This window comes from Patella vulgata, chromosome 6 (genome assembly GCF_932274485.2).
Source record: "Patella vulgata chromosome 6, xgPatVulg1.2, whole genome shotgun sequence".
NCBI classification, from domain to species: Eukaryota; Metazoa; Mollusca; class Gastropoda; family Patellidae; genus Patella; species Patella vulgata.
This window is the reverse complement of record NC_065884.2, coordinates 53,463,479-53,487,674: the sequence shown is the minus strand read 5'-3', so window position 1 is coordinate 53,487,674 and position 24,196 is coordinate 53,463,479. Positions and strand designations below refer to the sequence as shown.

General features: G+C 31.5%; 1 protein-coding gene across 2 annotated transcripts in view; it reads right to left on the bottom strand.

Annotated features, from left to right (window-relative positions):
• Positions 1 to 2,054: 2,054 nt before the first annotated feature.
• The window catches only part of LOC130010366 (piwi-like protein 1), a 35,402-nt gene continuing 13,260 nt past the window's right edge, over positions 2,055 to 24,196 (bottom strand). For both annotated transcript variants that reach the window (XM_050554299.2, XM_056101729.1), the window contains exons 6-19: positions 22,718 to 22,798; positions 20,864 to 21,064; positions 20,062 to 20,173; positions 18,986 to 19,109; positions 18,027 to 18,144; positions 16,418 to 16,544; positions 14,669 to 14,856; positions 13,661 to 13,812; positions 9,893 to 10,017; positions 8,621 to 8,795; positions 8,028 to 8,178; positions 6,734 to 6,859; positions 5,411 to 5,558; positions 2,055 to 4,387 (exon numbers count right to left, since the gene is read on the bottom strand). In XM_050554299.2, coding sequence (XP_050410256.1) covers positions 4,271 to 4,387; positions 5,411 to 5,558; positions 6,734 to 6,859; positions 8,028 to 8,178; positions 8,621 to 8,795; positions 9,893 to 10,017; positions 13,661 to 13,812; positions 14,669 to 14,856; positions 16,418 to 16,544; positions 18,027 to 18,144; positions 18,986 to 19,109; positions 20,062 to 20,173; positions 20,864 to 21,064; positions 22,718 to 22,798 — 1,945 coding nt within the window. In that variant the 3' untranslated portion in view covers positions 2,055 to 4,270. The remainder of the gene's footprint in view (positions 4,388 to 5,410; positions 5,559 to 6,733; positions 6,860 to 8,027; positions 8,179 to 8,620; positions 8,796 to 9,892; positions 10,018 to 13,660; positions 13,813 to 14,668; positions 14,857 to 16,417; positions 16,545 to 18,026; positions 18,145 to 18,985; positions 19,110 to 20,061; positions 20,174 to 20,863; positions 21,065 to 22,717; positions 22,799 to 24,196) is intronic.

The following is a 24,196-nucleotide window of genomic DNA, read 5'->3' as shown; positions in this document are numbered from 1 at the left end:
TAAGCCGGGAATGCGTTCGCGAACACGTTCCCGTTCTACCTCGTTAGCTGGTACGTGTGAGGCGAGAACAAACATGGTCGACGCGTCGACAACTGCCGAGAAAACAGCATCTCATGCGTCCATTAATTATTATACGTCCACATTCATAATAATAATAATAACAGTTTATTCACAACTACATGTACAAGCATGAGTATGGAAGTTACAACAAACATTTCACATGTGGACGTATCATGCCGTCGCCCCTAGTCTCTGTGTATGTGTCTGTGGGTCACCTACAGGGCGCAATTCTTACTGGATTTTCTTCAAACTATACTTATTGTATTCCTTATACCCTAAGGATGATCCCTATTGTTTTTGGTGCATGCCCGACCCCCAGGGACAGAGCCACGCCCATTTCTTGTATTTGTTTGTTTGTCGTCTACAGGCCGCATTTCTTAACGTATCATCTTGAAACTTTGCATACTTTTTCTTTGTACCCTGAGGCGTCATCCCTATGGTTTTGGGTGCATGCCCATCCCTCAGGGGCAGAGCCACGCCCATTTCTTTTTGTGTGCCTGTGTGTCGCCTACAGGCCACAATTCTTATATAAGTGATCATCCTGAAACTTTACATACTTATTCCTTATACCCTAAGGATGATCCCTATTGTTTTTTGGTGCATAACAAAAAGTTACATAGATTAAAAACATGAATAAAATATTTGGTTGCAATGCCATTTCGGTACTGCGAACTTTGGGACTAGTCTGACTAGTCTGACGACAGTGCAGACTCGGTCTGGTGACATTTTGGACACGGATGAATAAATAAAAGACTGTTCAAAATTTGAGCGTATAGTCTCTAAACACTAATAATTAATTAAGCTTTATAATGAGATCTTTAAACATCATGCACAGAATATTTTTTACTTACTAATATAAAAATATAGATTTAAAAAATAATTTTAAAACAAAATAAAACATAAGCATTATATGCTTACTATGCTACATATAGAACACATTAATAAAATCTAATTACACAAATTTACAATTTGATCTATATTTTATTTTGATATAATACTTGGAGTATTCAACATAAGACGGTGGTATCCCTTCTTTATCAGCTGCCTGTTCTCTTTAGAGTCTGATTTCAGCAAGTATTTATAGGTTAAATATTTTCTAAAATGTGTTAAACATTTTCTAAAATGTTTTAAAGATTTTCTAAGATGTGTTAAATATTTTCTATAATGTGCTAAATATTTTCTAAAATGCACTAAATATGTTCTAAAATGTGCTATATATTTTCTAAAATATTTTAGACATTAACCAGAGCTATATCAAGGATACACAAGGATTTTAGAAAATATTCAACATATATTAGGACATATTCAACATACTTTGAAAATATTTAACATAACATAATGTTTAACACATTTTAGAAAATATTTAACCTATAAATACTTGCTGAAATCAGACTCTAAAGAGAACAGGCAACTGATAAAGAAGGGATACCACCGTCTTATGTTGAGTACTCCAAGTATTATATCAAAATAAAATATAGATCAAATTGTAAATTTGTGTAATTAGATTTTATTAATGTGTTCTACATGTAGCATAGTAAGCATATAATGCTTATGTTTTATTTTGTTTTAAAATTATTTTTTAAATCTATATTTTTATATGTTGAATATTTTTTAAGATATGTTCAATTTTTTATAAGGCGTCATCCCTATGGTTTTGGGTGCATGCCCATCCCTCAGGGGCAGAGCCACGCCCATTTCTTTTTGTGTGCCTGTGTGTCGCCTACAGGCCATAATTCTTATATAAGTGATCATCCTGAAACTTTACATACTTATTCCTTATACCCTAAGGATGATCCCTATTGTTTTTTGGTGCATAACAAAAAGTTACATAGATTAAAAACATGAATAAAATATTTGGTTGCAATGCCATTTCGGTACCGCGAACTTTGGGACTAGTCTGACGACAGTGCAGACTCGGTCTGGTGACATTTTGGACACGGATGAATAAATAAAAGACTGTTCAAAATTTGAGGTATAGTCTCTAAACACTAATAATTAATTAAGCTTTATAATGAGATCTTTAAACATCATGCACAGAATATTTTTTACTTACTAATATAAAAATATAGATTTAAAAAATAATTTTAAAACAAAATAAAACATAAGCATTATATGCTTACTATGCTACATGTAGAACACATTAATAAAATCTAATTACACAAATTTACAATTTGATCTATATTTTATTTTGATATAATACTTGGAGTATTCAACATAAGACGGTGGTATCCCTTCTTTATCAGTTGCCTATTCTCTTTAGAGTCTGATTTCAGCAAGTATTTATAGGTTAAATATTTTCTAAAATGTGTTAAACATTTTCTAAAATGTTTTAAAGATTTTCTAAGATGTGTTAAATATTTTCTATAATGTGCTAAATATTTTCTAAAATGCACTAAATATGTTCTAAAATGTGCTATATATTTTCTAAAATATTTTAGACATTAACCAGAGCTATATCAAGGATACACAAGGATTTTAGAAAATATTCAACATATATTAGGACATATTCAACATACTTTGAAAATATTTAACATAACATAATGTTTGAAAATATTCAACATAATTTTTGAAAATATTCAATCAACATATTTTTGAAAATATTTAACATAATAATTTTAAGGAATATTCAACATACCCGGTATATTAAAGAAAATTCAACATGTTTTATAAAAAATTGAACATATCTTAAAAAATATTCAACATATAAAAATATAGATTTAAAAAATAATTTTAAAACAAAATAAAACATAAGCATTATATGCTTACTATGCTACATGTAGAACACATTAATAAAATCTAATTACACAAATTTACAATTTGATCTATATTTTATTTTGATATAATACTTGGAGTACTCAACATAAGACGGTGGTATCCCTTCTTTATCAGTTGCCTGTTCTCTTTAGAGTCTGATTTCAGCAAGTATTTATAGGTTAAATATTTTCTAAAATGTGTTAAACATTTTCTAAAATGTTTTAAAGATTTTCTAAGATGTGTTAAATATTTTCTATAATGTGCTAAATATTTTCTAAAATGCACTAAATATGTTCTAAAATGTGCTATATATTTTCTAAAATATTTTAGACATTAACCAGAGCTATATCAAGGATACACAAGGATTTTAGAAAATATTCAACATATATTAGGACATATTCAACATACTTTGAAAATATTTAACATAACATAATGTTTGAAAATATTCAACATAATTTTTGAAAATATTCAATCAACATATTTTTGAAAATATTTAACATAATAATTTTAAGGAATATTCAACATACCCGGTATATTAAAGAAAATTCAACATGTTTTATAAAAAATTGAACATATCTTAAAAAATATTCAACATATTTTTGAAAATATGTCATATATAGGCCAAGAAATTTAAATATCTTGGAATGTACAAAAGTTGCATAGCTGTTTGATTTTTTTTCACCCATGTGTCTCGTATAGACAGAGCCATTTAATGATAACTACAATGAAATATACAATTAAAACCCAGAGTTGGGTCTAGTTATAGCTTGATGTTATTTTGAACTATTTTCCATGTTACAGGTGCCTGAAGGTATGAAGCGTTGAGGGTAGAAGTCAGATGTTCTGGTAAGGTGTGAAAATTGATCACTTCCCCATGTTCATTCATATAGCCTACATACAACAGACCATTGAATGTTGATTTTGAAATTCTTGGGTAATAGCTAATCAATATTTTTGAGTAACTTATTCAACCATGCAAGCACCCGTTCAAATAATTGTATTTGATTCAAAGTCAATAGATATTCGCTTTGTTTGCTGAGGTCAACTTCCATTATTCTAAAATTAAAGTTTGATCTGCCAATGTTTTTTCTGCAAAACAGTAACACCAAGGTTTGGTACGGCAGTGTAGATGTATCAAACGAAACACTACAGAAAATATATGGGTAAATACGTAAAATTCATTGCTGGTAATTCTGATATAATTTGACTTTATTTTGCTAATAAATCCATTAATCTCTCTCGGAAAAGAAATATTTTAAATATTTAAATGCACATAAATTCTTGCATTTCCTGTTTTGTTTTAAATAAAAAAAGTATGGACATTAGATTTCTTGAAATCATCCTTATCAATTTTGGTCAACATCCAAATTTTCCTTTGTGATAAGTTGTTGTCATATGGCTGCTGTGTGGGCGTATTTAGACAATTTCCATGGGCTATCTTTTTTTTTGTAAAGAATTAGAGAAAGAATAATTTATCAGCTAAATCTAAAGATGGTTCTTTATGAAGTGATTGTCCAACTAAGAAAGCTAATTTATGAGCATACTGACATGGTGCTGGTACACGAATAGTTCCCTGAAAATATAAAGTTCAGTTAAACTTGACAATATGGAAAAATATCCTCCCATTAAAGATGGATTATATAAGATTTAGATAAAGAGCTTGCCATTCTAGCTATAATAGTTCCAAAATAGATAATCCAAAATGAATATATTGATAATTGCATTCAAATTACTTTATTCTGACTGAGTGAAGTTATCACTGTTTGAGGTTTTGACAAGATGTGGCATAGATTGTTTATTATCGTAGAAATGGTACTTGTTACTCGAGTCTAAGCCTTGATTCACCATTTTTAAATTAAAATTAATCATTAAATAGCGATTGTCTTTCAACACGTTTACAGCTCCGCCATCCTTTGGTCTAGACAGTTGATAATGGGCTTGTCATGTGAATAAATGTCTAAATAATACTGTAGGTAGTTCATATAACATTTGAAGCCAAAATATAGTCCTGCAATAGGCAGATTTAGCTCTTTCATAATACATTGTTAAGCACAATCTTAAAGTAAAGGGAAATGAAACGTCCTGCTTTTCCACACCAAAGGGGCAATTGAAAACCGGCAATCACCATACCGTGTGCTATGAGGGACAGTTGACAGCACTACCCTCAATTAAAGAATGTGAAAGTGATTTCAAAAGACTACCACACCAGAAATCTGTTTTTAGAAAAATAATGGGTCAAATTTATTTATACTGTTAGTCATGTTTCAAATTACCAACTAGTTCTATTGCCAGTGACATCACGAAAATAACATTTATTCAGCAAAGCAGCTGAGAGATGTATTAATTAAATCCCCCAGTCTACATTAAGATTTAAAATCAATCTTATATCCAATTAGATTAGAATAATAAACAGTTGATCTTTTTTATTTTAAAAATATCAGATATCCATGTAACTTGATCTTGTTAACCGCAGCAAAGTTGACTGCAGGTTTTAACTCATTGGAATGAACTGTATCCTTCAGCTTTAATATGTTAGTTATTTCGTATTTGATAAATAAATCTAAACATATTATTTAATACATATTGAAATACTTACAGGCCAGTTATAATATAAATGTGTTAATTTATAACTCAGTTTTTGCATGTGATCAGGCTGCAGACCAGTTTCATCCCATATTATATTATAATGTGTTGGAGTTACGGTTCCTTGTCGAACAGATTGGGATACCAAGAAGAAATCATACCTGAAATTTAATGTCAGACATTATTATAAAAAAGAAGTACTGGTACCTAAGAAAAACAAGCAGCTGCCATGCATGATATGCCAGCATTTTGCAAGAGGTGGACAGAGAACAAGCTAAAAATGTGATTTTTCATACAACCAGGGGCATAATCCAGGAAGTTACTGTCCGATATGCGGCAATATCGCAAGGAACCAAGATCTTTGGGTTATAAACATACATTTTAAGTTTCATCAAACTGAATAAAAATTGTGAACTCTAAAGTGTCCACAAGCTAAAAACGTGATTTTTGATACAATCAGGGTCCATTATCAATGACAATATCGAAAGGAACCAAGTTCTTTAGGATATAAACCTATATTTCAAGTTTGGTCAAAATCTGATTAAAATTGTGACCTGTAGGGTCCACAAAAAAAATGTGAACGGACACATGGACATCCGGGCACAGCGACGGACAGGGGCGATGGCAATATACGGCCACATGAAAACGTTGACGTATAAAAAGGCAACTGTATACATTTTCTTAGTACCATAAAACCAAATTTATTTTATCAGTTATGTGGCTTCTTGTTCAGCCACAGTTAATGATCGACAGACTAAAAAATTGAAATGAATAGGCTATAAGAATGGAAAGAAAGTGTGTAAACGTAACAGTTTTGCTAGTCCTAATTAAAAGGGCCATCCAATTGATCGACAGAATCAATATACTTTTTAATCAATTTACTTTTTAATCAATTTACTTTTTAATCTACGTATTTACATGTCATATCCTTATATTTCAGAATTTGAAAAAATTTAACTATAAAACACAACAAATGCAATTAAATTTATAGCTTTAATGTATAAAAACACTCAAACACATGTCAAATCTCGATAAACAAAATGAATGAAAAATTGCCTGGCTGACAAAATGTTACAGTGAGAGGTTGTCGAGGTAAATCCTTTCTTAGTTTTACAATTGTGAACAGAGCTAGACTTTAGCTGTGATAGGAAAGCAGAGAAAATCCATGAGATAATGGAGGAGAAACTACCTATTCTTCAAATACCATTGAGGCATGAAAGACATGACAACTGGATGACAAGTTAATGGTTAAAATGACACAGTCATTCTCTTTGAGTATGGTGAAATATCTTGCTATAGCATCATTAACATATTGCAATAAGAGAATATTTATTACCATTCAGGTTTTGTGACTTCTGTATCTACAATGGTTCCTGGAAGTGGATTGGTATAATTTGGTGGAGTACGGGCAAAAAATCTGGCATTTATACGTTTCTTGACGATCATAAAACATAGTTTAGCCCTAAAAAACAAAAAAACAAGAATATATAAATGTTCGGCTTTTTCCTCTCTAAACTGGATCAAAATGAAATTGCCAAATCGATTACAATAGAAAACAAACTAGGTCATTTCAAGACTAACATACAGTACAATTTTATTTTGATAATTTAATTACTTGGGTGTTGTGGTCTTTACGAGTGAGAGGAAACGTGAGGAATCCCACAAGGTTAGGCAGGTGTCTCTACTCCCTGTCACGTAGAAATGTGGGATCAAAACATGCAACACGACTCAATGAAAGACGGTATAATCTAAAGCATACATGTTAAACCCAGCCCCAACCCCCCCTTTTCATTGTATTTTATACATTGATCTGTTTGTTTGTGATGGGTTGTGTGGCCTAATGGTTAACGTGTGTGCTTTGCATCATAAGGTCTGTCATTGAGTCAAGTGGCGTCATTTCTCATTTCGATTCCCCGTTTGTGCGACAAGTAGGGTCGCCTATCCAACCTTGTGGGTTTTCTCCAGGTTCCCCAGTTTCCTCCCCCAGCTATATACCCCTATGTGCAAGCAAATTATTGAAATAAAATTGAACCAAGTTAATACCAAAATGACCTAGTTTGTGTCAAGTGGATGTTAAACCCTATTTCTCTCTCTGTTCTTAGATACTGCTGTGGTATTACCTAGAAGCACACAAGCTAAAATCATCTTTCTTAATAGAGTATTCACCAACAGCCAGTGTTTACAAAGTTTGATGTTTACCTATTATACCATATGTGGTATTTTGTTTATTTACAGTAAACTTACTGACTGCTAGCTAGTGTCCTAATTAAAGGCAAAGATGTATTCTTCTTGTTGTGCTTTGTTTAAATGGCTGGTTTTCTCCTTTAAGTAACTCTTTGACTATCTATTTACATACAGTGACTGCAGTGACTGCACAATGTCACAGCTAGTGTCTTAATTAAAGGCAGTGTACATCTAGTTGTACATTGTTCAATTGGCTGGCTATTTCTTTAATTTAAACTTTCACTGCCTATTATCCTTTATGGAACTATACCAGACTTAAGGAAAGTAATCTCAGTTTTGTTTCCTGGGAGATGCTTTCTAAATTAATTATACAGTTGGCAGTAATTAAATTGAATCAAGAATTATGATTAACCCATTATAAAATAATCAAAGATGGCAACTCTTACTCAAGACATCCCAAATTTCTCATAACTTGTTTAACTTGAAATACTTCATGTTGAAATACAGCAGCTAGTTGCCCATCACCAACACCATCTCGATATACTATAATTTTATTAGGAAATTCTCCATTGACTTCATGATATTTACGTAGAGCTCCTGGTTGAAGAAAGAAAAAGAAAATTTTCTTTAACATCAATTACTTCAAAATAATTCCTGTAGATCCTGCTTGAATTCTTGGTGGAATCATTAATAACTTGATTAGAGAAACTTGAGAATTTTGAGTGATGTCAACAATAGATTTAAAACAAAAAATTCACAAGTTTCTGATCTTCCGCCCCATCCCACTCGTATACAGCGCATATATGAACTAATTACCATTCAAGCACCCACAACAAAATTCACTAAATCGAAAAAGTGCAAAACTGATTCTTCACTGATGTTCGGCTATGCGCAGAACATGAGGTACGTAGAATGTTTTTTCATATCAATAATTACTTGATAAAGATACCTGTAAAAGTATTGAAATCTATAAAGTTGCGTTTTTATGAATGTGATACCTCTAAAGGTGATTTAAGGATATTATATATGTTTACTGTACCTGTCATAGCCACATGTAATCCATCCACCAATTCGGAACCTTTAGGTTGAAATGAAACCCGACTGTAGTAACGAGTGGCAGTAATGTTTAAAGAGCTGATAATTCCGGCGACTGATTGTCCTTTTCTTAAACCATCATGATATGTATCTATACCAACATACATCGTACCTTTCAACTAAAACAAATTACATCAACTTTCTTATTAAAGTTACACCAACATTTTGTTATGTATTATTTATCGATACATCATCTTGGTACGGGGCAGATTCACTAATGCCAATAAATTTTGCCAGTAATTTTAAAAAGCTTTGATTTTCAAGACATTTAATTGACCAGCTAACCAAGGAACTCATGGTTAAAAAGCTGCTGTAACAGGCCTGGAACATACTTTTTGTTAACATTTAGGTGTTAATGGAGAGACCAACCAACAAAAGGAAATAACATTGTTAGTTATACATTTAAAATACATGTAGATTCTAATGAACAGCAAAAATATATCTATAACCCAAAACAATAGAACCTATATACCGGTAGGTGACATATCAAGACGAAACACCTTTGACATAATGCAACTTTTACCATAGGCATCATGAGGGCAGGATTTAGATGAAGAGAGACCCTATATTATATGCTATTGCACTTATGGGGACCCCTCCCAAACCAACAAGATGAAAGTGTGTTTTAAACACAACTGAGCAAAGTCAAGAATAATGGATGTTTAAGACTGCAATGCATGTAAGAATTGTTTATGACAGTATTAAACACTTTGGCCCGATCTTGAGGCTCTAGTCTTCAGCCTGCCAAACCTAAATACGGCACTGGATACTGTAACCAGCTTATTGATGTTAACAGTTCATCCTACTGGTTTCTTCTTATTCATAAATCATAGACACTTGATTCAGCTAATTATACAACTTTATGTACATACAGTAAATAACAATTATAACAGACATCATCCAGACTGTATAAATACTACAGAATAATGATCAACTAAAGAAGTATAAAATCAAGAGTTGACATAAATGTAAGTGTAGCCTGTTATCTGTATCTCCTAACTAACTTGTCCTTCATGGCGCTGGATCCACCTTCATATTTATATACTTGAAGATGTAACCCCTAGCTAACTACATTACAATTAACATAAACACAACAATTTAGACATATCTTTACATATTTGTGGTTTGAAGAGAAGACCTGATTATCGTTGGAGGAAGATACCATTTATGGTTATAACTATTTAAAAAAAAAAAAAAAACAACAGAAAAGACTTACAGGAATTTTTAGCTTCCAAATTTCACCACCTAATTTACAGTTGATTTGTATAGCTATTTTAGTAGCTACGGACATCAACATATGTGTTTTCAATAATGTTTTAGCTACCACTACTTGTGATGGAACTGAAAAAAAAAAATTAATTGCATGCATGGACCAGAATAAGTATAATACAATGCTTTAATGACATTAACTAATTGAACAAGAATTACACACTACAGAGGATACAAGTCTATGGAATACAATTACTGTTTATTACTGAGCGATATTTCGACTAGGCTTCTCTAGATAATAAACAGTAACTGGCTAGCTCTACAAACCATATATACTTTACAGTGACAACAGTTAGTCTAGGACAGTGACAACAGTTAATAGTGACAACAGTTAATCTAGGACTATGACAGCAGTTAATCTCTAACTCAATATTTCCCATCATATTCAAAATAAAAATCACAAATTGAAATTCAATATTGGTTAATTTCAATCAATATAGATGTTGTTATCTTGATGTGAAAATATGAGATCCTACATGTAATATCCAATATTTAAGACACAATTAACAGTTTATAGTCAGTACACAAGTTCTGTATTCTACAGTTTTAGGTGCCAATTTTAAATATTGGATATTAGGATCCTATAATTTCACGGCAAGATAACAACATCAATATTGATTGAAATTGATCAATATTGAATTCTAATTCGTGTTTTTAACTTTGAATATTTATGGAAAATATTGTGTTAGAGACTTAGCTCCTTAGCTATCATGAAAAATTACTTACTCAATCACACCGATATTGATTGAAAATTACAGACCAATATCTTTTTTGAACATAGATTTAAAGATACTATCATGTGTTTTGGCCCAACGTCTTAAAGTGGTATTACCAAAAATAATACATGAGGACGAAACAGGATATATCAAAGTTAGATTTATTGGCTTTAACGTAAGACAAATTCAAGACATAATTGATTAAGCGGATAATTATAAAATTGAAGAAAGTTTAATTTTTATTGATTTCGTGAAAGTATTTGATTTGATGTCCATGAATGGTCATTTACACTAGAAACTCTCAAATATTTCAACTTTAATTAATCATTCATAAAATGGGTAGAAACATTGTATCATAATACAAGCGTTTTCAATAATGGATGGATCTCTAAAAGGTTTAAAAATTCAAGAAGTGAGGTATCAGGCAAGGGTTCCCCTTGTGAGCTATCCTGTTCGTCGTCTTGGCTAAAATAATGGTAATAAAATCAAGAGAAAATAAAAGCATTAGAGGAATGCAGATAAAGCTTGACAACCAAACACATAATTATAAAATTACACAACTGGCTGATGACACAACTCTTTTTCTAGGATCTAAGGAAGAGATACCCTTAGCCATGAACAAAATTGGAATATTTGGATCATATTCAGGATTAAAACTTTATTGAAATAAAACAGAAGGTAAACGGATAGGTAAACTAAAAATCTGTAAAGGAAATATTAGTGGAATAAACTGGGTTTATATTTTGGACACGACCAACATGAATGTCAGAGGCTAAATTGAGAAAACAAAATAGAAAAAATTAAAATGGTAATCAACGGTTGGCAGAAACGAAAACTAACTATGATAGGGAAAATTTTAATTATAAAAACTATTATAAATACCAATATTCACGTTTTTGGCAAGCACCTGTGTCGTACCAAAAAATGATCTAAAGGAAATAGAAACATCTTGCTCTAAGATTTTGTGGAATAGTAAAAATGAGAAAATTAAGAGATCTACTTTAATTGGTAAATATGAAAATGGTGGAATAAATATGATTGACATTGAAAGCTATTTTAATTTGTTAAAAGCAATATGGGTCAAAATATTATTAGATCAAAATGTCACTAATTTAACGATTATACCATTAAAATTTTACAATAAAATAGGTAAAGATTTTTTCTAATTTTTCACATAAATTTAGACAGGATCACTTCTATCGCAAATATTGGGTCTACATCTGAATTCTATATATGCTGGGTGAAAACTAGACAAATTCGAAATTCAGAAACTCATATAAAGATTAGAAAACAAGTATTATCAGGTAATAAACGTATTACCAGTATAAAATTTAACAACAAAAGTCTAATTTATGAAAAATTGGATGTATAGTAATATAATTCATCTAGATGATATTCTTGATTGATGATAAAAACTAAATTTCACTACACATTATTATGAACAAACTACAAAACAAATCCAACTGGATATTCAAATCTCAAACAATCACAGCATGTATACCAAAAAAATAGTTAAAAATTAATTACACTGAAAGCACTTATAGTTATAAAAGTAAAATATATATACAAGATAGGTTGCCAGACAACGAAACATATGCCCACAGCTGCTAAATCGTACAAGCGGACAACAACATGTGTCGCAAATTTAATATTTTGTTGGTAATAAGGTGCATTTATAAGACAATTTCATACAGATTATAATTTTCGTCCTTTGAGGGTTCACAGATTATAATTTTTGTCCTTTGAGGGTTCACAAGGTGCTACAAACTGAAACAATGGCCTTAATTCTAGAAGTAATATACAAAAATTGTTGAAATTTGACAGCCTTTTTATCGTTTTACTAATCTGGATAATGCATATAAATTTGATACAGATCTGATGATGACTCTTGCTGTGTACAATGTTTAACAAAGTAAAACAAGGGCCGTAACCCTAGAAGCAATTGACAAAAATTGCTGAAATTCGATAACTTAAATGATGCACATAAATTTCATACAGATAAGATGATAACTTTTGTTGTAAGAGCACTCACTGGGTTCAACAAAGTGATACAAGGGGGGTAACTCGAGAAGAAATTGACTAAAATTGCTGAATTTCAATAAACTTCTTCATTTCAATCATTTAAATAAGGATTATAAGTTTCATACCGATCGTATGATAACTTATGCCGTTAGGGCATTCAAAAGGTTCAACAAAGTGAAACAAGGGCCATAACTCTAGCAATAATAAATGGAAATCCCCGAAATTCAATAGGATTCTTCATTTCAATAATTTAAATAATGCATATAAATTTCATACTGATAGGATGATAATTTTTGTCATTACAGTGATCACAAGGTGTAATAAAGTGAAACAAGGGTCATAACTACACAACAAATATTAAGTTAAAAACAATCAAATGATCAGTGTGGTCTGTAGACTATTCACAGGAAATTGTGGATGACGGACGGACAGATGGACATGGGGCAACGGCAATATACAACCACAACCAAATTTCCATGTGGGCGTATAATAAAATTTGTCTTACTATTCTGGGATATATTATGCTAATTACCATCAAAGTTACATATTGATAAACCAATAGCATTGTTACAAATACATGTACTATGATAAAAGTTACGATAAAGCATTTGTTAAACATCGTTTCATTTACGATACACAAAATTAACCACATATCTGACAGAAAAACTAAAAAAAATTGATGCCTTAAAAGCTTTACCGAAGAATTAAAATACAGGATATTATTTTAAAAAAACAAAGAAAACAGATTTATTAATAGAAATTAGAATTCTTATAAAATCATTTTCAAAATATAAAATTATTTATTAGCATTTTAACTGCCATAATGAATTTTATATATTTCTCCAGTGATGTATCTGATCTGTTATTATATTTGTCTGTAAACATTCAGTATATATTCCTACTGAACTGTATTGTATACAAATGGTTATTGTTAATAAAGTTTTAAAAAAAAAGATTATCAGATCAAGTTACTTTACCTGGATGTTCAATGCATGTAAATTTTTTAATGGCATCATAGCGATCTTTCTTGTTATTAGGTAGAACAACTAAAACCATCTGAGTATCTGCTGTTAAATTCTGTGTTAATGTAGTCAGGAATGTTTCATTACGATCATTATGAAGCTGACATCTGTAATGAAAAAAAAACATGCACTAATTACTTTTTCATCGCAAATGGATGAAATTTTTGATCCTATATGTTTATGGAAGTTTCGAATAAATATTTTAAAAAATCAAAAAGTCTTCGATGGTCGAATTGTTAGCCTACAGGAAGAATTTTGTGTATTTATGAAGGCTATCCAGTTATATGACCTAAATTGAGATAATATATACACCACCGAAAATAGGTATACAATTTCTGATGTGTATTTTAAGCCGTTAATTCTGTATCAATCATATAATCATATAAGTCAAAAACACCACATTCAGAGAGAGATATACAGAATTTTTAATTTTCGAGTACCGGTATTCATTAACAGTACCAAATTATTTATGAAATTTCAAATTTTAAAAATTCTAAAACTTGAAAAGTTTAGAATGAAAAAGACAGCAAAAACTTTAGAATGAAAAAAAAACCAGCAAAAACTTTAGAATGAAAAAAAAAAAAATAAAAATAGGGTTTACAATAAAATCGACAGCACACAAAGAGAAAATGAGCATGGATCTACCCCTAGGGGTTGGGCATGCGCCAAGACTCTTGGGGTATAAGGAATAAGTATGAAAAGTTTCAACAAGATCCATCAAGAAATGCGACCTGTAGGGATCATCCGTAGGGTATAAGGAATAAGCATACAAAGTTTCAAGACGATCTGTTAATAATTGCAGTCTGTAGGCGACAGACATCCACATCCAAACACACACACAGGTGAAGGTCATTTTTCCTCCAAATCAATCATAAAGCCTTTTGAGTATGTCCACAATTTCGGAGTGATCGTGATCAGCAGAATGTAGCTATAATGATGGTAATTTAAAGCGGCTATTCTTACGTAGTTGGGTTGTTCACTCTTATTCCCATTGGCTGGCTTAACTGTTGTAAAGATTTAACAAGGTCTTGAGTAGCAGCTCCATCTCTCTGTGTCGATATGGCCAACCAATTAGAAAGATTGACCGGTGTTAAAAGTCTCTTCTCTCTCAATGATTTACTCCAATCACATTCTTTTGGATCATAAGTTAACTACACACGAAAATAATAAAAACATAGGTAAAAAAAAAAACCCCAAAAAACCTAATTATACGAATAAAAGTTAAAGTATATTGAACTTTGCACAGTGTATCTGAAATATATCAACAGAAACACCTACAATTTTTATTTGTCCCCATTTCAGTGTGGGTGTATTATCACTGTAACCCAGGTATCGTTTAATCTTGTGTATCTAGCACTAATTTCTTTCACATTCGTTTAATATCAAATCTTTGTTTAAAAATTCGTAAAAATTGTTTAAAATCACCAAAAATCATCTAATTTGTACATGTGTCCAGTTTAAAGCTGACTGATTAATTTTGATAATGAGTGTCCAATTTACAAGTATTTAATTTTCTGTTCAAAAATTAATCATTATACATCATTAATCAATTGGGTTGTTTATTTTTTAACAATGTTGAGAAATTAAACACTTGTAAATTGGACACTCATTATCAAAATTGAATGGTCATCTTTAAACTGGACAGAAGTACAAATTAAACGATTTATGGTGATTTTAAACAGTTTTTACAAATTTTTAAACAAAGATTTGATATTAAACGAATGTGAAAGAAATTAGTGCTAGATACACAAGATTAAATGATACCTGGGTTACAGTGTATGTTGTCACCATGTCTGTCAGCTCGTCAACAATAGGCTTGTGAATGCGATAGAGGCTACAGTTTTTGATGAATTATTTTCAAATTTTGTGTGAAGCATTGTGGTCATGATAGGACAAATCTTACTTATTTTTAAGCATTCTGCATCTTTTCATAAAGGAGTTATGCCCACTATTTAGGAAACCTTATAGTTTTCGATGGTATGAAGCACTGAAGTCATTAGAGAATGTACCCTATCAATTTTCAGCGTTTCGTTACTTTCCGTTACAGAGCTATCCCCCCTTTGCCAGTATAGGCTACATTTTTCAAATTTAGTGTGAAGCATTGTGGTCTTGAGAGGACAAACCACATTGATATTCAGTGTTCTATAACTTTGCCGTTTGGAGTTTGCTGAAAAACCCTGCAAACGCAATCAAGGCGACATTTTTTTAACCAGCGTTTGCCATGCAAGATTGCTCGACATTTTGCAAGAGATAGACAGAGAATGAGGTAAAAAGAAAATGTAATATTTTGTACAGTAACAGTCCTATATGCAAGTATATTGGAAGGGACCGAGATATTTTGGATATAATTGTATATTTTAAGTTTCATCAAAATCGGATAAAAATTGTGACTTCTAGAGGGTCTACAACATTGGTATTACATACTCTTACACTATTGTAACCTCTAGCACTAAAAAAATGCTTTTTCGTACAATCAGGGAAGTTAAGGTTCAATATGCCCGAATATCAAAAGCAGTCGTGATCTTTGGGTTATAAAGATACACTTCAAATTTTAACAAAATCAGATAAAAAATTGTGACCTCTAGAGTGTCCACAAGCTAAATAAAAAGGGCCATAATTCACCTGACTCAATTAAAGAGCACTGGTAAGACAAACTCTTCTATAGAACAGCAAAGAAAGAAAGCAAAAGCAGATAATAATAATAATACTTACTGGTTGAGGATTCAATGCTGCTGATGTTGTTAGAACTTCTTGAGGTAAAACTCGACCTCGAATACTCAGTAAATTTGGTGAGAATCGTAATCCCCAGCCATTCATTTCTTCTTGTACTTTCTCATTACTTTAAAAAGAAAAGAAAAAAAGGGTAAAGATCAAAAGTTGAATGCTATCAAAAGTTGAATTCTACCTAAACAAAAACTAACCCGCTTTTTCTGTGAGATTCACAGGTTCACAAACTCACGTTTAGCAATATGCCAATACTATTTTTACTTTCACCAAGGTGAGCCCAAAGATTAATGTTAATAAAATTGAATAATTTGCTGGCGATATACTTTGTGTTCGCGTGTTTTAATTTGTGGGCGGGCCTGTCAAATCGGAAAAGCAAGCTGTTGATTCCAGTAATGTGACATCTTTTGCCAATTCTATACCAACACAAGACAACAAAACAATTCGGCAGAAACGCTTTTTGCAATGATGGTGGCAGAGCATAATTTGTCTTTCAAATTTGCTGACCATTTCACGAAGATGGCTGCAGTAATGTTTCCTGACAGCTAAGTAGCAAATGAATTCCAATGTGGTAGAACTAAAACTTTATGATAGTTATATAATAATGCTCTCTTGGCCCAAATTTTACAGTTGAATTTAATAAAATGTGCCAAGGTCCATCAAATTAGAGGTCACAACAAGAACATAGTAATTTTAGTAAAAGTAATTAAATGAAGCTCATGAATTCTCCTGCCACTTCATTGTTGGGCTCCCAGGATTTTTTAATTTTGGGGGTTGACACATCTGCCATGTGGACATTTTGGCACATGCCATCCCATGACACAAATATTCTATGCACACTAGAGTAAGCGTTGAAAACACAACCATACGGTAAAGATCAAGCTATCTGACCATCGTACCATTTTCTTTCCTATTGATGTTTCTATACTGCCATCATGTTCATGAAACATTTTTATTATTTAATCTAAATCAAACAGCAATAAATTACCATATGTACAAATGAAATAACTCAAAATTATTTCTAAGTGCTGTGTTTGGATACATTGTTTTCATCAATAGATACTATGGTACATAGAAAAGTACAACAAAAATATGTGAACTTAATTGAGAGGGGCATCAGATGTTCTAGAAGAGTGAACAATACCCTGCTTCATGTATGACACCTGTCACTTCTTATAGATAAATGGATTAATCGATTGAACCCAGATTCAGTAGACCAGTAGTTTAAATATAATTCTTTTTTGTAGTTTGAGGTTTTAGACATATATGGAATTGCATCCAAAGTAAACTTGAAAATTATTTCATGTCCTTGGGTCCTGGTGCTATATTAAGGAAAACTATATACAACCTTGGTTGAGAGTTCAATCTTAGTACAAATGATAGCTCTTGGCCAATGAAAGGGCGGTATTATTAGAATAGATATGATCAAGTTTTTTGTAAAATAGCTGCTGGACTTTACTATAATGTCTATATAGATATTGATGATCATGCTCCCCAAGACCAAAGAACTACTACACTCCCCTCCTGCACAAAGAACTACTACACTCCCCTCCTGCACATAGTTTTTATCTGAAGGATAAATTTAAATGAAACATACGTGTTAATTAAAGTTATAAATTCTTTCAGTTTCTGACATCTACCATTTGGAGCTACACGTGTATGTGTTGATAAATCTTTCATAACTTGGAAATCGGTTCGGATAGCATCAGAAATACCTACAAAATAACATATGATCAGAAATTTTATAGTTAGTAGTTTTAACATTATTAAAGGTTGTTCCATTGATGAGGCAAGACTACTTTTCTGCCATGATGCATGCTAAGAGGGAAATCCTTCCAGAGCCAGACAACGGCAATTTTGTCTACTCTTCATTATATTCCAGTTGTCAATAATTCTTTTACATGAATGCCAATGATAACAAAAGATGGACCTTTTTTTCCCCATCCCATCCACATGATTTGACACTTTGTTTTCTTAAATGGATCTCTGTCCTCTGTCCACTGACCTTAGGAATCCAGGGTGGGAAATTCCAAGGAACTTACTTGGCCAGTGCGTGCCATAGTTGCCATGTGTGAGTATAAAAATTAACAAGAACTACATATTGCATTACTATAAATAGTACCACTTACAATTATTAATGTCTTTCACATGCATTATTGTCTTAAAGCCTTAAAGCTAAGTCTCGCTCCTCCATTTTTAGCTTAAATCAAAATATGACTGAACTGTTCTAATCTATTTAATATTGGAGAAATCTGATGCCATTGAGAGTTGATTATGGCCTGGATAAGTTAATCAATGTCTAATTAATAATTTAGAAAACATTCCAGGCCCAAAGAAAGACCTGCAATAGGCAGATTTAGCTCTTGCATAATATAATGTATGTTTAATTAAAAATGAATTTTGAAAAACTGTCTAAAATGTTTAATTTATTTCAAATATTTTACATGTATCCATTTGTGGAGTTTATTTTAGTAAAAATCTTCAGTCAGGCTATTCAAACTCTGAGATTCTTGTGACGTCTGATGATGTAGATTAATAAATCAAATATCAATTTACCTGTTAAAATACAGAATTCCGGAAGAAAATAAAGATTTGTTTTCATTCCACGATTTAGATCTTTCTTTTTGGGTTTTGATACAAGTAAAGGTTGATCTGCATCCGTCACTGTTAATTCATAATTCTAAAATAACAACAATTAAAAAGGTAAACATATTGGGGGAAACCTGATAAAAAGTTCTGAAAAAGTATCAAATGATTGAGTACACACTAGAATTTCTGGGGACACCATCAACAAGGCATGTATAAACTGAATAGAATTAATACCTCGATCAATCACAAAAGTTGATATAATGAAAGCAAACTTTAATTTAGCATGGTGTTAAAGGGACAATAACACTCTTGCTGGCTTGACAGCTCCAGAAAATAAAAAATGGCCTTATTCTAAATACTAGATGTGTTAGTGTCCTACCTGTTGTGTAAATTATCCATTAAATCCTATTTTACTTGTGCAAAGGGTTCAAAAATATTTTTAAACCCAAGTCACATTTGAAAAGCTTTACGTCAGGCTTTTCAAATCATTTAGTTGAATTTTTCCAATTTTTTAAATTAGGTGTGTTAAGATGAAATTTGTATCATCAATTAATTGGAATATTGTAAAATAGTACAATTTGTTGACCAGAATAAAGATTGGGACATATTATTCAGTTACAACAAGAGTGGTATTGAGCCTTTAATAGTATGTGTTGCCATTATCATCTATCTAGATCATAATAAAAAATCCCCAGTAACAAACTTAACAAGACTGTGTGTATATAAAAAGGATTTATCCAGGACGCGTTTTGGGAGTTTGTCCATTATCAACTGGTTACCGGGTATATACTGGTATATATAGACAATAGAATTATTGCACATGCCCATAACATTGAGGATTATTAATCCCTATACTGGGATTATAAAAATAAAAATGATAAATATGAATAAAATGGATGTACAGACAAAATTTAATTATTTTAAAAATACAAAATTTAATCATCTATCTAGGTTGACCAGCTCTTTTAAATCCAAATGTTGAAGATTTGCTCATAATGCGTAACAGTTCTAGCTACTGTGATAATAATTTATATGAATTGTACCTTTTTATAATAATCGATATAAGATATTTCATCACCATTCTGTAATTTAAATTTATCTGTTGGCCTCATGTCCCAGTCAATATCATCTACTCTATAAGTCTTATTATTATATCTGAAATAAAAAAAGCCAAAAGTGAGGATGATGTGCACTGTCTTAATCATAAAATAAATAGTTTACACTCATTAATTACTCCGACATATCTCTTTTTATAAAGTAATCAACAGGCATCTGCAGTAACATTTTATGGAACTTTTTATGGTACTTCAGTTTCTTCCCACAAGAAAGACCCTTGCATGTGGGCTAAGCATAATAAAAAGAAGGTCAAGTTGTCTGCGATATCACCCTTAAAAACTAATAGGGCTTTTAATAAATCAGAATTTACTTTATTTTTGGTTGAATAAAATGAAATGAAATGGGGTACAACATTCTACTTTTCTGCATCAACTTGGCTAATGAAGATGGGTATTGGTTTTAAAGAAAGCTTATCTAAGTTTTAACTTTTTATTCTTACAGTCTTCGTTTTTGCCAACATTTTAAATAGAACAGCATATCACATTTTAAAAACGGTCTCTACATGTGATGTGTAAGTGGAGGTAATTCACTCCGATAACAGTCTAGTCTTTAAAGAAATTTTGGTATGAAGGATGATTCTAACTTTTTTCAACACGTTTTAAAAACATTCTTGACATGCAGATGTGGACATGTATGTATGTGTGAGCGGATATAATTGCCTCCATTTACAATCTAGTCTTTTACGACTCTTGAGCGTGATTGTATCTTTTTTAAAAATTAAACATTTACCTTGTGAGTACAACAGAACCAACAAGCGCTTTAAAGGCTCTATCAAAAAAACTCATTTTAGATCTTTTATCATTTGACATATCATACATAATATCTAATACTGTGTTTGTACGTAGTACTTTATGCGTAATGTCGGCACCAAGCAGAATATTTTTTTCATATTGCAAAACACTGGTAGAAAATCCTGGTATTACACTTAATCTGAAAATAAAATACAACATTATTTAAAAAGAAATGAACTGGGCTAATGAAGACGGTCATATGCCATACAGTGTGCTATGAGGGAAATCTAAATGAACTTTCTTGGCCAATGCAGGGATCAAACACCCAACCTCCAGGCTAGCGAGCCAGTGTCTTACCCACTTAGCCACCGTAATCCCCTTATTTAAAAAGAGCCATTCTAGATGTATTCTAGTAAATAAATGTGGTTAATCTAGTGCCGTGCCATGCAGAATTTTGGTAATGCCCAGGGCCAATTCTTTGATTTTATTCCCTAAAGACTCAATTAAATACAAGTATTGGGCCTAGCACTGTGAAACGAGAGGCCATTTTCAATATGTAAAAAGAAATGAAATAATAAATAATATTCAAATTAAATATAAATCTGACACATAATTAAGTTTGGTATCCCAAATGAGATCAAAACACTGATCTACATTCAAGTCTGCTTATTGAACTGCAGGACAGAGTTGTAAAACGAAATTAACATCAATAAATTTCACTCTTCGATTGGATGCTCCTTGGAATGGATACCTGGGGTTGACGTCCTATCTCAGCATGCGGCTGATTTAGTGTGCAAAAGCCATTTACCCTATTACTGTTGTTCAACCATCTGATTTGACAAAATATACTCAGTATGTTTATGTGGTTAATGATTTTGAATTAATGGCCTGAACAATGCATTCAAAGTTTAAGCAAACCAGATGACATAATTTGATGCTACAGAGTTCAAAAGTCGCTAGAAAGTGAACAAGGGCAAAACAGACTGTTTTTTTCAGAAATTCATCAGGCTTTTTCATCTTACGAATGCTATCACTATACTATATATAGATTATTAAGAGATTGGTTGGTATGTAGTTGCTGCTTTTTTTAAAAGTGAAATTGAGGGTGAGCTGGGTGATCACCAATTGGATCAACATAAAGGCGAGGTAAATATGCAAAATACTGGTATATAAAAAAAGCATACCAATTTAACTAATTATAAGTCTCTATGTAAAGTATTGTGGATGGCCTGAACAGTATATGGACAGTGTCAGCAACAACATAATGGCTAAATTCTACTTTATCACCCAATAATCCATTCTACAGTCGATATCTCTTGTGTGATATATTTCATAATCTACTGCGATATCTCCTTAGGAGATATCGCTTTACATGAATTTGATTGATCAGTTGAAAAGGAACTACTTTTTTTTAATTTTCAAAGAACAGTTCATTTCTTATTAAAAGTAACTTTTTTTTATTAAAAATGAACTATTGTTATTTAATTGACCTTGATGGAAACACTGGGTCAATATAAAGGACTTTGCAACGGTTGAATTGCTGTCAAAAAATGATGTATCACTACGCCGTAATGTTCAGTAAAAGTGAAATCTACAGCAAAGAATTATATTTATCTATTTGTGCATGTAAGAAGGGATTGGGTGATAAATAAAATCTCCTACTCGTCTTTTTTGAAATCAAAAAATATCAACACTTGTTGATAAAGTAAAAAAAAAAACTCAGCAGAGCCTCGTTTTTTGTTACTTTATCAACTTGTGTTGATATTTTTTGATTTCAAAAAAGACTGGTAGAAGATTCTCTATATGCGTAATTGATCAATCTTAGTAAGTGTAATTGATAACATGTACTTACTTATGCTGTGGAATATCTACTTTCAAACTAAAATTAAAATTATGACGACCAATTTCTGTCATACCAATAAATCCCAGTGTCCTATAAAAACAAAATGTTATAGACAGTATTAACATAATATTTGTGAAAAGAAATTAAGACATTCAATGTGAGTAAAAAGTGGGAAATGTCTTTAAGGGGAGCTTAATTTGGTAAGTCAGGCCCCAAGTTCACAAAGCATTCTCAGACTTAAGTTAAGAATTTACTCAACTTTCAATCACTGTTTATGAGAAATATCTTTGATCCAGAAACAAAACACTTTGCACATAGTTCCTTATTGATGTATTTGATACCTTAAAACAACAAAAGTTTTATCAAGGGCTATATTTTAGTTAAAATAAGGCAAACAATTTTGAGTAAATTCTTAACTTAAAGTAGCTATAAGTCTCTAACTCATTATCATCCAAAATCTTCAACATTGAAAACACGATTTATTTGTCAAATTAAATCAACATTCATGTTGTGATCTTACCGGAAAAAGATGGGCTTTTGATATCCAATATTTAAGACAAAATAAACATTTTACCATTGGTACACGAATCGTGTACCATAATGCGCTTCAGCCCCAGTTGTATCAAGAGACTCGAGGGACGAGGCTAGACACATTGCACCAAATCAAACGGCGGATGTAGACTGGAATAACCACACGCTAGAAATTTGCACTCGCTTGAGACTGCTGACTCATTTCACCGAACATAACTGATTTGAAATTGGAGTAAAAACGGAAACCATTGAATGTAAATCAGTTTATATACATTCATATTACAGTATTATATGCGTTGCGATCAACTTTTGTCAATTTCTAGATCCCAAATGTTAGCGATTTAGCTCCTTTAAGTCTGAAAATGCTTTGTGAACTCGGGGCCTGTATGTATATCTGGTGGTTTATAAGTCCCGGACACGTTTCAATAATTTGTAAAGAACAAATTAAGGCATTCAATATGAGTGATCAATAATGAAAAGTGGGAAAGTTAATCGCTTGTACATAAAACAAGCCAACAGTGAGGCTGATGTCCACCGTCAAAATCCCAAAATAAATAGATGACACATATTGATTAATGTGGAATAATACTTTATTTATCGGTTCTTACCAGAATTAAATGCCTAATTTGCTCCCACCCCACCCTGTTAATATTCTAATAATATTTAAATGTTTTTACACTTTTTACTTCAAAAGTGTATAAGGAGATTTTAAACCCTGTAATTCATTATTTTTATTTTTTTATTATCAGTTTATTAGAGAATAAAATTGATATAATTTCTAATGAAAGGTTAAAATAGCCAGATTACATAATTAATCTATGGACATTTATTTCATCTCATTCCTCCTGTATTGTACTATTGTACTACCAGAATGACTATGTAAATTAATGTCATATTATGTATTTTATACTTTATAACCTTTTGTTGTATGTTACCTGATATTATTTATAATTCATT